The sequence below is a fragment of the Raphanus sativus genome, unplaced genomic scaffold (assembly GCF_000801105.2).
Source record: "Raphanus sativus cultivar WK10039 unplaced genomic scaffold, ASM80110v3 Scaffold2022, whole genome shotgun sequence".
NCBI lineage: Eukaryota > Viridiplantae > Streptophyta > Magnoliopsida > Brassicales > Brassicaceae > Raphanus > Raphanus sativus.
This window is the reverse complement of record NW_026617331.1, coordinates 1-14471: the sequence shown is the minus strand read 5'-3', so window position 1 is coordinate 14471 and position 14471 is coordinate 1. Positions and strand designations below refer to the sequence as shown.

The window sequence follows — 14471 nt, the reverse complement described above, 5'->3', positions numbered from 1 at the left end:
ATGGAGAACGACTCAATCATGAGTTCGATCAATTCTTCTTCCAATTCAACAGCTCGAGTAGCCAAAGACCACGGAATTCCCACACGATGCAAGTGCGGTGAGGCTGTGTCGTGTTACACCTCGAGAACCGTTAGAAATCCGGGAAGATTATTCCATTGTTGTCCGATGGGATCTGAGAAGGTTAGTCCTATAATCATATACTTTTTTCCTCGTTTTAATCTAACTGTTTGGTCGATGTTTTTGATGAAGGACAAAACCCACTTGTTCAAATGGACTGATAAGTCAGTTGTTGAGGAGATTGAAGACTTCAAAGACCTGTTTGACGTCCTCCTCGTTGACAATTCTGAATTTCAGAGATCAATGAGAGCTTCTGAGGCAATGCTGAAACGCCATGAGAGTAAAATTGATGAGATGGAATATGCTGTTGCACGTAGCGAAGAGAAGACCATCAAATGCATTACCGAGTTAAAGATGACAAAAGCTTTGTTTCTGTGTTGTTTGGTGATGGTCCTCATGTACATTACCTATGCATGATGGTCATATGCTGCCTCAGTTTGTTCTGTTTTCTCTTTCAAATAATTATTAGACTATGGTTCTTGTTCTTTCTTTCTTAGAGATAATCATCTAGTAAAACCAATAATGTCTCAAGAGTGTTGCAAATACGAAATTGTCAAGCAAGGACGTAGTTAAGAGTAAAACAAAACAAAAAAAAGCAGAGAAATAAGGAGATCTCTAAGAAGAAACGTAAATGTTAAATGGGTAAATCGCAAGTTCCTCTCTTGTGTCCTTCGTTACCACAACGGCTGCACTTGTGCTTTTTACCCTTGCTTGATCCTTGAGAAGATTTGATCTTGTCTTCTACTGTTTCATACCTTCTCTTTACTGGTCGACCAGCACTCTTTCTTGACTCTGGTGGTAAAAGTTTTGCAAGGTCAACCTCAGCTGGGACATTCCACTCAGACTGTGGGACTGCTATTGGATTAATGGACTCCGAATAGGCTGTTCTCCAAGTTGCAGTTGTGTATAAAACGTCAGTGAAACTGTGTACTTCTCTACCTGTGTCAACAAAAATTTGTGCTTCAGTAGAGTCTATATGCTGAAAAATAACAAAATAGGTCATATACTCATGTGTTTAAACTTCCATACCTCGTGAATAAATGGCAGGAATGGCGTGTCGGCAAGGTATTTTTCCTATATCGTACTTCCCACATGTGCATGTTCTATTCTCCAAATCAACATGACATTCATATATGTCTCCTTTCACAAGCGATCTGAAGTTGTCAATCTTGTAAACCTGAAATCCTTTTGCCTTGACAATTCTCCTATCAATCTTTTTCTCCACCTTGACGGTTAAAGGATCAAGATGCTTCGAGCTTAACAGGTGACGCTCGTAGAACCATCGAGTCATAAATTCCCTTATACTATCCAGCAACGGAATAACCGGATATTCTCTAGGTATTCTCAAAAGAGAATTTATCGACTCTGCAGGGTTTGTGGTCCTAATGTCATACCTGGAACCAGGGAAGAGAGAACGACTCCATTTTCGCACATCAGCCTCCTGTAGATATCTTCCGAGCTCTGGACTCATATCAAAAATTTCGGTCATACGTTCCTGAAATTCAGAGTACCTATATGCCTTTGAAGCCTGTTCGACCAACGCTGTCCAACCCTTTCCCTTAAACGATTTAACCACATTGGTCAGCAAGTGATGAATGCAAATTCCATGTGTTGATTGAGGGTAGACAGTCCCAATCGCTTTAGCGATCGATGCATTTCTATCAGAAATAAAAGCCAAGTCCTTGGAGTCATCTACAACCACGCTCAACTGTCTAAAGAACCACCCCCATGAATCGTCATTCTCAGAATCAACAACCCCAAATGCAATCGGATACAAATTAGAGTTACCATCAACAGCAGTAGCAACAAGGAGAACTCCTTTGTATTTATTTTTCAGAAAAGTTCCATCGACAACAATCACCCTACGCATTGCATTGTAGAACCCTCTAACTGATTGCCCAAACGAGATAAATAGATAGAGGAATCTCCCCTTCTCTGTAGTTTCATATTCAGTATGTGTACCAGGATTAGCTTCTTTGATCATATGCAAATATTTTGGTATTTTTGCATAGCTCTCATCTGGTATACCTCTAGCAGCTGCAATTGCAAACTCACGAGCTTCCCATGCGTGCCAATAACTGATCTCACAACTATGCTCCATTCTCATGAATTTAATGATCTCGTTTGCTTTGGGTCCATCATTTGCATCATCAAATCGATGTTGTATCAGTCTCCCAATTGTTCTTGCCGATGCGGTCTTTCCGAATTTGCTTTTCTTTGAAGGAGCACATGAATGTCTTTCCTCACACTTGTTGATCATGAAATATGTAGACCCATCCAGACATTCCGCACGCACAGACCAGTTGCACAATGCATCCTTACATCGAATATACCACCATTTTTTTGTAGACTTCTTAACAATGAAATCGAAATTATGCTTCATCGCCCAAATCTCCAGTGTTGCCTTCAAAACCTTTTTATTTCTGAAAATTTGATTCTTCTTCACGAAATCTCCGCTCCAAGTTCGATCATCCTTTTCACTATCTCCATTATTTTCACTCCTTAAACCGGCATCACCGCAAGCATCCCCAGCGACATGATCCTTCCTTCTAACGCAAGACTCCTTTGAAGTTTTGACAAACTCTGCTCGATTTCTGTCAGGATCTTCCTCGTCATCAACATTACTTGAATCACACGGCTCCTTATTCAAATCGATATTGACGCGTTCCTTTTGATTTACACCACTACTAGCGAACGTGACACACAAGGTTGTAGACGAACCCTTCTTCGCATAGGCCACAAAGTTAGATACTTGTCGATCATTGCTGATTATTATGGGAGGATTCCCTCTTTGATCCACCATCTCATAGCTGAACTCTGCATTAACGGAATCAGGTTCCACGCCATAATCCTCACACACCATGATCTTGAGGTGCTCCAACAAAGTAGTAGTCTCTAATGGTATCATTCGACCACGCCTTGCTTTGTCTACCATGAAACTCCACTGGTCGCTGCAACTACACATCCATTCACCAGATTTAACATAGATTAGAACCATGTTGTGATGATGGAGAGAAGAGAGAAGAGAATGGAATAGGGAGGAAGAAGAATAGAAGATGGGAGCGTCGATGAAGAGATCGTGGGAGGAGGAGAATATCGTGCAGAAAATATTCTCCAAGATATTTGGGGATTGATTTAGGAAACATCTATAACCGAATATGGAAGTTTCCATATTTTTCGGATTTACCTAGAAAACGTATCATACCTAGGCTTTAACAATGTACAGTATGTGGGATACCTATTCTATCTAAGACGTCACATAAGTTAAAAGGTACATGACCTTAATTTCACAAAAACTACGTTAGGTATATCTTAGAGTTGTGGTTATTTATCGTTATATAACCTCGGGTATAGTGAAGAGATCTTGCTAGATTGAAACGTCACAAAATGTACCTAAGATATATATGACAAGGAAATCTACATAACGTTTTATACCAAGGATATATCGATGTATAAACTTATATTTCGATTTCTAGGTAAAATAGATCACCATAATGTGTATTCTAACCTGGGTTAGAAAGTAAAATAAAATATGATTCCAATTTTTTTTTTAAAAACTTAAAATATATAAATTGTCATACTTATGTTTCTAATAGTTTTCATATTTTTGTATATTTTTTTATTTAAGTTTACTATTTTTCTCATCAACCAAGGGTAAAATAAGTCCAAAATTGCCAAAAGTATGAAAAGTCTTAAAGTGACAAAAAAAAAAAATATGTCTCTTTTTTCCAATTCTCCCAAATCTTAATTGGCAATAAAAATAGTTTTTCAAAAGCAAAAACCAGAAACTATTTCAAAAACTGAAAACAATCAAGCTCTAAGAGCATTTGTTAGATATCTAAATGATTTGTTAAATATCTAAATGATTTTCTTTATTTGTGATTTTTATTAGGTATTTCGTGACTATAGACGTAAAATCTACATATTCCATTTTTACTTATCGATATAGACATTTATTATAAATAATATTCCCATAACTAATACTAAATTAATATGTATTGTTTAGAATTTTGTAATAATTATAGATGGTTTGAGATTATACTTGCCTCAAATATAGAAAGCTTATGCTCATACGTTTATTTTAGTATAAATTTTTATATTTGATTTTAATATTTAAAACAAAATAAAGATTTGTAATTCACAGAATAACTTATATGGACTTTTAAATCAAATGTTAAACTCAAGCTAAAAATCATTACTATTTTTAAACCAAAATAATTAAAACAAAAGTTGTTATCCCGCGCTTTGAAAGCGTGGGTCAAAATCTAGTTTGGTTTTATTTTTGCTACATTTTACTTAAACGGAAAAAACTGAAAATGATTTTTAACATATTCGAAAATGAAGTTCTAATTTGATCCTTTTTCTATCAGATGCTATGTTACTACTTGCTAGCTACTAGGTTGTTGTGTTTATGTAGTCAATTTTGCTAAGACTGATGTATTCTTAAAAGTGTAAGATGTTTTTTTTTTGATTAACCAGGAGTGATCCAAAAGTTTTCTAGGTCCAAGACTAATTCCCCTGAGGCCGACGACAACCCACGTATTCTTGCGATTTAACGCTAGTTCCGGTGGTCAAGCGGAATCGAACTCAGGGCGGTAACTCCAGCCGGAACCCTTTTACCACTAGGCCAAGACAACTTGGTTGGTTGAGTGTACGATGTTTTAATTTGATAAATATACCACTTATGTTCACAAGAGAAATTCATGAATCCATCGTTTCCAAAGGAATACAAAAATCTAGGATGCTGAGAAATCTGTAATTTGAGAGAGCATCATCTGGAGAGAAAAAAAAACTGAAAAGTTTAGACACTAATGAGTTTATAACCATATATATGCATTTTATTTGATAATTCTAACTTAGGAACATATATAAGAAATGTAACAAAAAAAAAGTATTCGTGAAAAAGACGATGACAAAAATGTACACAAAGAGACGTAGGGAAAGAGACTTGCATGTGAAATTGGCATCAACTTCTCCTAGTACCTGAATCCTTTATGGGAAATAGGGGATAAATAGTAATTTATTGTGAATTCATCCTTTATATTTTTCTCTCTTTAATTTTATTCCCATTAAAACTTTTTTAATATCTACTCTTGCACCTCTTTATTTACATGCTCTACTGAAAACTCCAGACCAAGAACATCATACTAGTCTTTTCCTTCTTTGCGTGGGACCTCGCTTTGCAGTCACTCTGGTATGAAATATAAGTTAAATCCTGAGAATCTAGACTTTGCTCATCATTCAGCAGAGCATGCAAGTAAAGGGGTGCAAGAGTAGATATTTAAAAAAGTTTTAATGGGACAAAAATTAAAGAGAGAACAATATGAAGGATGAATTCAACAATAAATTACTATGAAATATAAGTTAAATCCTCAAAATCTAGACTTTGCTCATCATTCAAAGTTGTTGAGCATAACCGTCAAAAACGATTTGAAATTTTTTTTTAATAGGAACTAAAATTAGGTGTAGCAAGAAAAAATCTAACTGTATGATGAGGTAGCTGATGAACTTATCCTTCAAAAGAAGACTATATCTACTAAAATACGCATCTAATATTGAGTGTATGTTTTGTCCATATATGATAAAAGATACATTGAATCTAGATCTTGAGTTAATTCCAACTAAGTCGAGATACCGTAAACTTGCTTCTTGTCAGTAAAAACGACATGTGCAGAAGTTAAACGTTCAAAAGAGAAATTCACTATGAGAAGTTGACATGAATACGTTGGAGTTGAAAAATTTGACCACTCATATCGAAATCTATCTCCAAAAAGTCCAAATTTGAGACGATGGATGGAAAAATAGTATTTATGTTTCTGTTGCTTTTCATGCATTGTCTAAAGAGGGCAGATCTTAGATTTTAATATTGTAAACATTTAACAAAAATTTTAATAAAATTATTTTTAATATAATTTCGAGATTTACGTCTGTACATATAATTTGAAAAAAATCGAGACTAATGGCAATGTTTTGTTGGGTTGTGTCCGGATCCAGTCTCGTGCTTAAACGCTGTGAAGTCGATGTGTGGACAGAGGCGTGCCTCATATGTAATCAAAAAGGCTTTTGCCTCAGGCCCCCAAAATATATACAAATTTTAGGACCCCAAAATTCTCGAAAAATCTGGTGTAGCATAGTGGTTCTAGTGAACACACTATAATGTCATCCTACGTTCGATTCCCCCATTGTTGCTTTTCAATTCTTTTATCAGAAAAAGTTATTTCTGTTATATTGTCAACTTCCCAAAATCAGAAAAAGAAAATCTCTTTAGTGATCCCCAAAATTCCTAAATAGAAAAGATATAAATATCTCAACTACTTTATACATGATCTATCTATATTTTCATGTTGTACATCTTATTTCTCACGCAGTATCCTAGCATTTTTCTTCATTGTTCCTTCTGTGCTTCTAGCCTTCTATCAACAAGTGTCTCTTTTTATTTAATCATCACCATTTTTTATTGTATCAAAATATATGTTTCTTTCCGTATAGACCGCATCATCATTTTTTCTAGTGTTTTTAGTTTTTTTTAATTAAGTTAACATTTCACACTAGTAAGGAATCTAGATTATGAAAATTTGGTGAAAGAGTTTATTGAAAAAGAGAGGAGAAAAATTATGTCGTAGTTTTATATTGTTGTTTTAGTTTTTCTTTATGCTATTTTAACTATAGTTATATTTTAGTCAAAAAAAATTTTGGTTAAAAACCCTATTTTTATACTTGCCTCGGCACTGTGTGTGGAAGATCTCACAGGTCCAATTTAAATACTGAACTGTGACAGAAATACATATATGCGAACATGTTTTTAATTTTTTTTTTGGGGGGTGGGGGGAAGGGATCTAAAAAATTGAAAGAAAGACAAAAAAAAGAGACGACAACATTATGACTTATGAGGGAAGAAGAAATTTAGGAATCCAGCAAATGGTGACTAATCATACGTATTGTCATAATCATCCACACAAAACCTTTTCATTGTTCACATCAACTATTTGTTTACAAGTAAGAAACTTTTTTTTGCTCCATACCTCTAGCATTTACTCTTATTATGAAATAATAAACTTCACAGTGAGAAAATGAGTTGATGCTGGTTTGTGTCCAGTGAGAATGATAATGTAAGAGCACTATTATCGACGTCCTTAAGGACATATCTTAGAGTTAAATTGATTTAATTTAAATCAAAATTAGGCAAAATAAGCTGGAACGTTCTTAGTTAAGGACTTTTCGGTGTCGTCCTAAGGAAACACATGTTGTGTTGTGAATGGCCGAAAAAATTTGTCCTGTGTGCAAAATCGATTGGAACGAAGAAGAGAGATCGGTTGAGGTTGGTGATGGAGACAAGGAGATAGTGGTGAGCAATAGAAGTTGATCATTGCTTCTCGCCGATTTGATTCTCCCGTTGTGTCTTATTTTCGGAATCAATCGAAGCAATCTTCAATTTCCCTTTCGATTTTGTAGGAGGAAGAGCTCGGCCATGGGAGATCACGAGGTGAAAAGTTTTTCTCCCTCCTCCGTTCAACGACGCGACTCAGCCGTGAACTGTAAGCTTTCTGATAACGTGACTGTGTTGGTTGTTTGATTGCATTGAGTTCTTCTATTAACAGTACTTTTTGGCAGTTAATCCAAACTATTTAGGATATCTTGATTCTGTGAAGCTTGTTGCTGGATTCTTATGCTGACGTTTGTTTGTGTGTGACCTGTCAGGTTTGTCTGGGTGGACGAGCAGTTGAATGAACAGTTGTTAAAAAACAGTGATAAGACATACTGGGTACCTGATCATGTGAAGGTCAGTGGAAGAAGGATCAATACTCTATATAATATACATTACAAGTGTAGTAGCAGTTTTTGAGTTAATGACATTATTCTAATATCTTCTTCTTGATTGACCTGCAACTCAGTGATGATGGTGAGGAAGTTGTTGTCATGGATTCTGTCGACAAGCTTGAAAAGCTCTCTGGTGTCAAGGTTTGTTTGTCTATCTTTCTGCTGCAACTACTTGTCAAGAAGGAAGAACTAACTAGTTGTGCAATAGAAAACATTGATGAACAACTCTTTTCTACTCATTATATTGAGTAACTATCTGGTTTGCTAACGTCCAAAGTAAATGAATAGGTTAAGGACGTTTGATTTCAAATTCTGAGTTTCCATATACAAGATAGAATTTTTGCTCTGTAGATCAATGACTAGTTATTGCCTGTAACGTCATGTCATCTTCTCTTTCTAGATTTTTAACAGAAGATCCTCACCTGAGACTTGGAGCTAGAGGGGCTGCTGAGGTTAAAATGGATCTCTTTTTTTTTCTGTGTTGATTTTGTTCCAGTTTGCTGTAAACTTTTATTGAAAATATTTTCATTAGGGCAGGTCAAGCAGCACATCTTCTTTAAAGACATCAATTGGGGTACACTAGCGAGGCAAAAGGTGCTTTTTTCTTTTTCTTTTTTCTTTTGAAGATATATGTTCTGCAGAAGCAAATCCTCATTTTGTATACAATGTCTAACGCTATTTTTCTTTTAGGCTGCATTTGTTCCAGCTTCAGAGAGTGCAATCGACACTAGTTACTTCAGAAGTCGCTACTCGTAGAACACATCGGATGAGCAATTTTTCCCATCAGGTGAGGTTCAAGATTATAGTGATGCTGATAGCTTGAGTGGGTACCTGATAATGTGGTTGTTTTAAGCCAAGGTACAAAATGTTTCTATGAATTGAATTTGTAAAATATGCTAAGGACTTTTTTTGTCCTACCAATAATCTACAACATTAGAAAAGTCCTTAAACTTTGTCCCTAACTTAAAAATATTACTAAAATATGCTAAGGGACATTTTATTTGTCCCACCAATAATGTTGCTCTAACAGCAGAGATATCATAAGGAAGTAGCATGGTTAAGTAGAAGCCTTTGCAAACCTAGAAGAAATACAAAAAGAAACTAGTTACTCCCTCTGTTCCATAATATAAGTAGTTTAGACTAAAAGCACTAGTATTAAGAAAGTTGTTACTTTTTCTAAAGTAATATTTTAATAATAAGTTCAACCAATTATAAAAAAGTTAACATTATTTATATTGGCTACACTATATAAAATAAATGTAAAGGTTATCTAGATATGTAGAAACTACTTATATTTTGAAACAGAAAAAAATTCTTTAAACTATTTACAATAAGAAACAGAGGGAGTATTTTTTTATACGGTCTTCGAGAATAAGACTGTTTAACTGTATAAACTTTCCATACGAAGCAGCTGGTGCTATGATCCTCTCGCCCCTTCTAACCAAATCTGAATAACTTTTTGTTGGGGAAATAAAGGTACACGGCGCAGCGGAACTTAACGGTCGTGTTTCCCCTGACCTTGTGTGAACCTGTGAGGAAAATACTTCGACGATAGCAGGATATAGTATAAGCAGAAACTAAATGAGACAAGCACTTTTTACGTGGAAAACCTCCTCGATGTGAGAAGGAAAAAAACCACGGGACCGTAGTCCACTCAACAATCCACTATATAAATGTATGTGAGTACAACCACGTCCTCCCTGTTCAACAACCTGAACAGAACAGAGACTTTAGCTACAAAGAGCTATCTCCAACACAAGAACAACAACAACAAGAGAGCAACACAAAGCTTCAAAAATCGGCAGCAACAAGACGACCTCAGCTCACAAGGATTCCGGCAACCAGAGACTAATCCCACCGTACAAATCCAAGATGAACAAGTCCACAACACTTCTGCCAAATCTCAGCTCAATCAGAAAATATCTCACCGTCGGATTTACCAAACACTCAAGACAGCATTGCTGAAGAACTGTGACGACCAGCTTCACCAAAACCCAGACAACAGAAGATCCAACCGTTAGAATCCAAATCCCTTCGGTGAACCTTTAACCTACTGAGTGAAGAAGCTTCCCACAAAATATCAGCCCGATCAGGATCCGTTTGACCCTCCAAACTCTGCCTTGACAAACCCAGACGAATCTGTCTTTTTCTCTCTTTTTCTCTCTTTTGTCTTAAGAGTCTTCTTGAGTACTCTTCTTTCTTTTCTTGTGTTATGTCTGCTATCATTAGCACAAATTAGGTTAAGAGACTTTATATGGTGTCTCACTAACCCTAATAACCTCCAAGGCCCAATACTAATCTCATGGACTAATACCAATGGCCCAACTTACAAGTTTGGTTATCACCAACCAAACCCAATGGGTTTCCTCCATCTAGAAGGAACCCAACAAACTCCCCCTCCGACTAGGTGGAGGAAACAGCCATTCCGGCTATCCCTCGGCATACTTCAAGCTTTCCCCTCGGCAAAGACTTTGTCATCATATCAGCTCCATTATCATCCGTATGAACTTTTGCAAGTTCCACTTCCTTAGAAGCAACCACATCCCGTATCCAATGATACCTCCTCTGAATGTATTTCGACTTCGAGTGAAATGTAGAATTCTTCCCGAGACAAATGGCGCTTTGACTATCACAAAGCAACTCATACTTTTCTTGCTTGAAACCGATCTCTTCACAGAAGTTCTTCATCCATAATAACTCTTTACAAGCTTCAGTTGCAGCAATGAACTCTGCCTCAGTGGTAGATAGTGCAACGCACTTTTGCAGCCTTGACTGCCATGCCACAGCTCCACCCGCAAATGTTACTAAGTAACCCGAAGTAGACTTGCTAGAATCAACATCTCCAGACATGTCAGAATCAGTGAAACTAACCAGCAAAAGCTTCTTACCCCCAAATGTAATCTTCAGATCAGAAGTCCCTCAGAGATATCTCAAAATCCACTTCACAGCATTCCAATGTTCTCTTCCCAGATTGGAGATGAACCTGCTGACAACTCCAATGGCGTAGGCTAAATCCGGTCTTGTACAGACCATGGCATACATCAAACTACCCACTGCAGAAGCATATGGAACCTTCGCCATATCTTCCTTCTCCTCATATGTCTTCGGACTCTGTTGACTGCTCAGTCTTAAGTGTGGTGCAAGCGGAGTACTCAACACTTTAGACTTGTCCATATGAAACCTTTTAAGTACCTTTTCAATGTACCTCTCCTGAGACAAGTGAATTAGCTTCTCACCTCTGTCTCTAACAATTCTCATACCAAGAATCTGTTTCGCTGGACCCATATCTTTCATGGCAAAGGACATCCCGAGCTGCTCTTTTAGCTCCTTAATTCTATTCATGTTTCTGCCCACAATCAACATATCATCGACATACAACAACAAGATGATAAAATCATCCTCACCAAACACCTTCACAAATACGCACTGGTCTGAATCAGTCTCTGCATAACCATGCTCCCCCATAACAGACTTGAACTTCATGTACCACTGCATCGGTGCTTGCTTCAATCCATAAAGGCTTTTCTTCAAGCGGCAAACCAAATTTTCCTTGCCTTCTTTTAACATAGCCTTCCGGTTGTTCCATGTAAATCTCTTCCTCCAAATCACCATGAAGGAAAGCAGTCTTCACATCCATTTCCTCAACCTCTAGATCAAGGCTCGCTGCCAATCCAAGCACAACCCGAATGGATGACATCTTCACAACAGGAGAAAAGATTTCATCATAATCAATCCCCTTCTTCTGGCTGTAACCTTTCACAACCAATCTAGCCTTGTATCGAGGTGGCTTTCCATCCTCATGCTTAATTCTGTACACCCACATATTAAGCAAAACCTTCTTGCCCTTAGGCAATTCCACCAACTCAAAAGTGTGATTCTCTTCAAAAGAATCCATCTCCTCATCCATGGCGCCAAACCACAGATCCTTTTGCTCATCCTCTAAAGCTTCATAATAGCTTTCAGGCTCTCCCCCATCAGTAAGTAAAACATACTCACTAGGATCATACCTTGTCGACGGTTTAAGACCCCTCGTGGATCTTCTAACAACAGTAGGTTGGTTCTCAGCAGCTGGTGTCTCACCATGATCGTCACCATGATCACCATTGCCATCTTCATGTGCGGGAGCATCTGCACCGGGTGTACCATCCTGAACCTCAACCTCAACTTCACCGTGGACTGATGTAGAAGGAGTAGCCTCTATATCGATCAAACCTTCATAAACCTGAGTTGGAATTTTGGACTTTTCAATGTCCTTAATCGTTTGATCTTCCATGAACACAACATCTCTGCTCCTTACGAGCTTCCTCTCAACGGGATCGTAAAATCTGTACCCGAACTCATCCAGACCATAACCGATAAACACACACTGCCACGACTTCATCTCAAGCTTCGATCTATCAACCTTGGGAATATGAACAAATGCCTTACACCCAAAGACCCTCAAGTGACTGTAAGAAACATCCTTACCAGTCCAAACTCTTTCTGGAATATCACCTTCCAATGGAGAACTTGGTGACAAATTCAGCACATGAATCACCGTGTTCAAAGCTTCTGCCCAGAAAGTCATCGATAAGCCTGACTGTGAGATCAAACATCTCATCCTCTCGACAATCGTCCTGTTCATCCTTTCAGCCAACCCGTTCAACTGTGGAGTATAAGGTGGCGTGAACTGATGCCTTATTCCATGTTCTTTGCAATAAGCATCAAATGGTCCGATGTACTCTCCACCATTATCACTGCGGATACACTTCAGCTTCTTCCCCGTTTGTCTCTCCACCAACGCCACAAAATGCTTGAAATATTCCAGCACCTGATTCTTCGTCCTCATAGAAAATACCCACAACTTTCTTGAATGATCATCAATGAAAGTCACGAAATATGATGCGCCGCCAAGAGATCTTGTCTTCATTGGACCACACACATCTGAATGTACCAAATCCAGTACCTCGGGTTTCCTAGAAGGCGCAGAAGACTTGAAAGATACCCTGTGTTGTTTTCCCGCAAAGCAATGCGAACACTTCTGCAGGTGCAAACCAGAGATTCCTGGAATCACCTCATTCTTAGACAACACAACCATTCCCTTCTCACTCATGTGACCGAGTCTCTTATGCCATAGCTCTATGGCATTATCATTCTCCACCGCATTAACAGCATCCTTGGAGACCTTAGCCTGCATCCAATAGAAAGATGAAGACTTCTCACCTCGAGCCACAATCAAAGAACCACGAGAGAGCTTCCATTTACCACCACCGTGCAAACTGAAATAACCCTCATCATCAAGTCTTCCCGTCGATATCAGATTCATCCGAATATCTGGAACATGCTTAACATCCTTAAGCACCAACCTAGTACCAAGACTAGTCTCCAAGCAAACATCACCAATGCCAGCAACCTGAGCCATCGCATCATTCCCCATCTTCACAGAACCATAATTACCCGTAGTATAGGTAGAAAACAAATCCCGCTGTGATGTGGCATGAGTAGTAGCTCCACTATCAATCACCCAACTGGTGTCCTGGCATGCGACATTAATGGCATCACCCTCAAGAAGAATGAGAAACTGATCTTCGGTGACGGTCACCCTATCCACCTTTTCTTCTTGATTTCCTTGCTGCTTGTTTTTCAACTTCCAGCAATCTTTCTTCATGTGCCCTTTCTTATGACAGAAATAGCACTCCATATTTGCAAATCTATTAGACTTGCTCCTGCTCCTGTTCTTATCCCTCTTGGGATCTCTACTTGAACTCCTCCCCCTTGACTCAGTAACAAAGACATCTGAACGCGAACTGCTAGCATTCGACTGCCTTCTTGCTTCCTCATTAAGAACACTGTTCTTCACTGAATCCATCGAAATAACACCTTCCGACGCGGAGTTACAAAGAGACATCCTGAAAACCTCCCAAGAATCCGGTAAAGTACCGAGAAGCCATAGACCGTGAATCTCATCATCAAACTTGATGCCCATATCAGACAGCTTGTTGAGTAATCCTTGAAACGCATTCAAGTGATTTGTCATCGGAGTCCCCTCCTGATACCTCAGCTCAATCAACTTCTTGATCATGTACATCTTGTTATTTCCGGTCTTCCTAGCATATAACTGCTCCAGCTTCTTCCACAAAGAACGAGCATCCGTCTCAGTCTCAATATGATGCAACACATTATCATGTACCCACTGCCTTATCAACCCACACACTTGGCGATGCTGCAGCTTCCACTCTTCATCCGTCTTCTTCTCAGGTTTCTTCTCCTTGAAGACAGGAACATGGAATTCTTTAACAAAGAGCAAATCCTCCATCTTGCCCTTCCATAGATGATAGTTAGCACCATTCAAGCTTATCATCCTGCCCATATTTTCCATCATGCCCATATTCTCCATCATTCACACAAGCAACAATAACCCGAAGTTATCAAACCCAAAGCCCTAAAACCAGAAGCTCTGATACCACTCTGTTGGGGAAATAAAGGTACACGGCGCAGCGGAACTTAACGGTCGTGTTTCCCCTGACCTTGTGTGAACCTGTGAGGAAAATACTTCG

The 14471-nt window shown here is 38.3% G+C and overlaps 2 protein-coding genes and 1 long non-coding RNA gene across 3 annotated transcripts; 2 read left to right on the top strand and 1 right to left on the bottom strand.

The window, feature by feature from the left end:
• LOC130505118 (uncharacterized protein At4g04775-like) lies at window positions 1–534 on the top strand. Its single transcript, XM_056999713.1, has 2 exons — window positions 1–180; window positions 250–534. The coding sequence occupies exons 1-2, from the start codon at window positions 1–3 to the stop codon at window positions 532–534; spliced, it is 465 nt and encodes a 154-aa protein (XP_056855693.1).
• Window positions 535–735: 201 nt separating this feature from the next.
• On the bottom strand, window positions 736–3755 carry LOC130505117 (uncharacterized). Its single transcript, XM_056999712.1, has 2 exons — window positions 1147–3755; window positions 736–1056 (listed from the first exon to the last, which is right to left on the bottom strand). The coding sequence occupies exons 1-2, from the start codon at window positions 3287–3289 to the stop codon at window positions 752–754; spliced, it is 2448 nt and encodes an 815-aa protein (XP_056855692.1). The 5' UTR covers window positions 3290–3755; the 3' UTR covers window positions 736–751.
• Window positions 3756–8334: 4579 nt separating this feature from the next.
• Window positions 8335–8757, top strand: LOC108836661 (uncharacterized). The gene is made up of 3 exons (XR_001947194.2): window positions 8335–8387; window positions 8473–8529; window positions 8626–8757. It is a non-coding gene; the product is annotated as an uncharacterized LOC108836661 (long non-coding RNA).
• The last annotated feature ends 5714 nt before the right edge of the window (window positions 8758–14471 follow it).